The 2,500-nt window shown below is 48.4% G+C and overlaps 1 protein-coding gene across 6 annotated transcripts in view; it reads left to right on the top strand.

The window, feature by feature from the left end:
• Rim (Rab3 interacting molecule) overlaps positions 1–2,500 on the top strand; it is a 187,256-nt gene that overhangs the window by 57,680 nt on the left and 127,076 nt on the right. For 5 of the 6 annotated variants that reach the window (XM_043006074.2, XM_043006073.2, XM_043006071.2 and 2 more), the window contains exon 3: positions 375–1,329. In XM_043006074.2, coding sequence (XP_042862008.1) covers positions 375–1,329 — 955 coding nt within the window. The remainder of the gene's footprint in view (positions 1–374; positions 1,330–2,500) is intronic. The other variant, XM_086546316.1, reaches the window with a different exon arrangement.

The raw sequence follows: 2,500 nt of genomic DNA, 5'->3' as shown, positions 1-2,500 counted from the left end.
GTCGATTTTCTGATGACCGCCCCCTCCCCCCTCCCTCTCCCTTCCCTCTCCCCCCTCCTCCCTTCCCTCTCCCCTCTCCTCTCTCCCCTCTCCTCCGACCTCCACCTCTCCCTTCCTCCGTCGGTTTGTCCCTGATCCTTCTCACTTCTGCATCTTTGTTATCGTCTTTTATCTCTTTATTTCATCTTCTATATTTTTCCTACGCGCATTTCTCTCCCCTAGTGACAGATTATAATGTGTTTTGATTTCTAAGGAGAATCCCTTGCAGGAATCGGGGTGATGTCGCCTAACCGCGGCCGGAGAGTGACCCGCGCACACTCAGACCCTTCCCCTCGCCCCATAGACGAAATCCTAACGGCGTTTCTGTGTTGCAGGTCATTTGGGTGTGCATTCTGTGCAGGAAGAAGCAGGAGCTGCTCATCAAGACAGGCACGTGGATGACGTCAGGTCTAAGCCACGGGGAGATGATGCAGATGGAGCATGACGACTTCTCAGGTACGGCCACGCCCGCGACGCCCACGGGGGACAAACGGCCCAAGTTGGAGCGTGGCACGAGTGGCGAGAAAGAGCAGCGGCCGGCCAGTGTGTCCGGCCTCGTAGCGCCAACGCCAGGAGGCCACCACTACCAGGGGGAGTCGGGGCCTCACCACGCCACCTCGGAGGCGCGGCCGCTCGTGTATCGGCCCGGCAGCGCCCAGGGCCGCGAGCTGCGGCGCCAGTTCTCTCAAGAGCGCGGCGGAGGCGAGAGTGGGCGGCCGGCAAGAGGGCGGGCGGCTAGTGAGGGCGGCGATCAGCCACCCTCGCCCCACGCCCGCGATCGTGTCGTGCCGCCCCCTGAAGCCTTCCGCCCTTTTGAGCATCCTGCGCCTTACGAAAAGCGGCCCGCTGGTCCAGACATTCGGGTAGAGCGCGGCTACGGAAGCGCAAGCGGATACGTTGGTCCGGGCTACGGGAGTACCCGGTACAGCCCGGTTCCCGCGGGCGCCGGCGGCAGCAGCCCCATGGAGGGCAGCAGCCCCGGGCCGGCCTCCGTTGAGGGCGGCAGCCCGCACCTGGAGGAGCCCCGCCGCAACCACCTGGACCCAGCCACGGCCCTGGGGCGCTCCTCCGAGCCTCGCCGGACAGATCCCGTTATGAGGAACGACTCGTTGTCATCAGACCAGAGCGAGTGCGTGCGGCCGCCTCCGCCCAAGCCCCACAAACCTCGCACCAAAGGGCGCAAGATGCGGCAGCGCTCGCTCTCGTCTTCTGACGAGGAGGTCCGCTCCACTCCGGAGTGCACCTCGTGCGAGGAACACGAGGCCGAGTCTGAGAGTGTGTCCGAGAAGGGTGAGTATTCTCGTCTGCTATTCTGATGGATGACCTGCTCTACTCAGATGACTGATGACTGACTCTGAAGACTGCTTATGACCTGACGCCTGACGACCCTGACTGACTCTGCTCTCTGACGACCGAGACTGACGACACAGAGACCAACAGACTTGCCATGAAGCGCGACACAGGTATGACAAAACTTACTGACTGTCATGACATATTCGAACGTTTAAAAAAACAACCGATTACAACCATTTTAACTTGGGGGGGGGGGTTTATTTACATTAAAACACCCATATAACAACAACATAAAACATGTTAATTGCAATCAATAAACAACCAAGCAAGAGAAGAAAGAATGGCATTCATATATAAAAAAATGAAAAAAGAAAAAAAAAAAAAATAGATAATGAAAAAAACAAAACACATCGATCTCACGACCAATATATAGTAAATAGTATATATCAAATAATAGGTTCATTCAATATCTTCACAACAGCTTCTTCATTTCCTTCACATGCTGATTAATTAAGAACGCACTTCAGTTATGACGTAACTTCCAGCCCACAACCTCGAATAAACCCCAGCGGTGCCGCGCCATGCATCGAAATTGCTCGATTTTATAGTTGGTATTTCTTTTTAGTAGCAATATTTCGTTTCGTTGACGTTAACAACAACACAAGCAGCATGGCCGTTGTAATGTTCATCCTTATGAAAGTTTTTGTTATTGTGGATCCATTATCATAATAAATCGTAATGATATTGATGATTATTGTTAGGATCATTATCATTATTATTTAATTGCTATTATTGTTATTTTTATCATTACTGTTATGTTATTGTTTTTTTATTCTTTTTGATTACTATTATTTTTTATTATAAGGATAATGATAATATAGATAATAGTTATCATCATTAACGTCATCATCATCTTCATCATTATTTTCTTTTTTATGACAATACTATCATTATCGTTGTTATTATTATGATTAGTGTTATTACTATTATTATTATTATCATCATTATCATTATCACCATTATTGCTATTATTGTTATCATCATCTACATTAGTTTGATATTTTTTGTGTGATTGTAATAGCAATATTACTAATAACAGTAATTATTATTACTTTTATATCATTCTTGTTGTTATTATTATTGTCATTAATTATATTGATATTGTTAT

Source organism: Penaeus japonicus, unplaced genomic scaffold (genome assembly GCF_977035675.1).
Source record: "Penaeus japonicus unplaced genomic scaffold, GWHDUDI00000001_assembly GWHDUDI00000017, whole genome shotgun sequence".
In the NCBI taxonomy this organism is placed as follows: Eukaryota; Metazoa; Arthropoda; class Malacostraca; order Decapoda; family Penaeidae; genus Penaeus; species Penaeus japonicus.
Note: the sequence above shows the minus strand (reverse complement) of the source record. Positions and strands in the feature narration are given on the sequence as shown.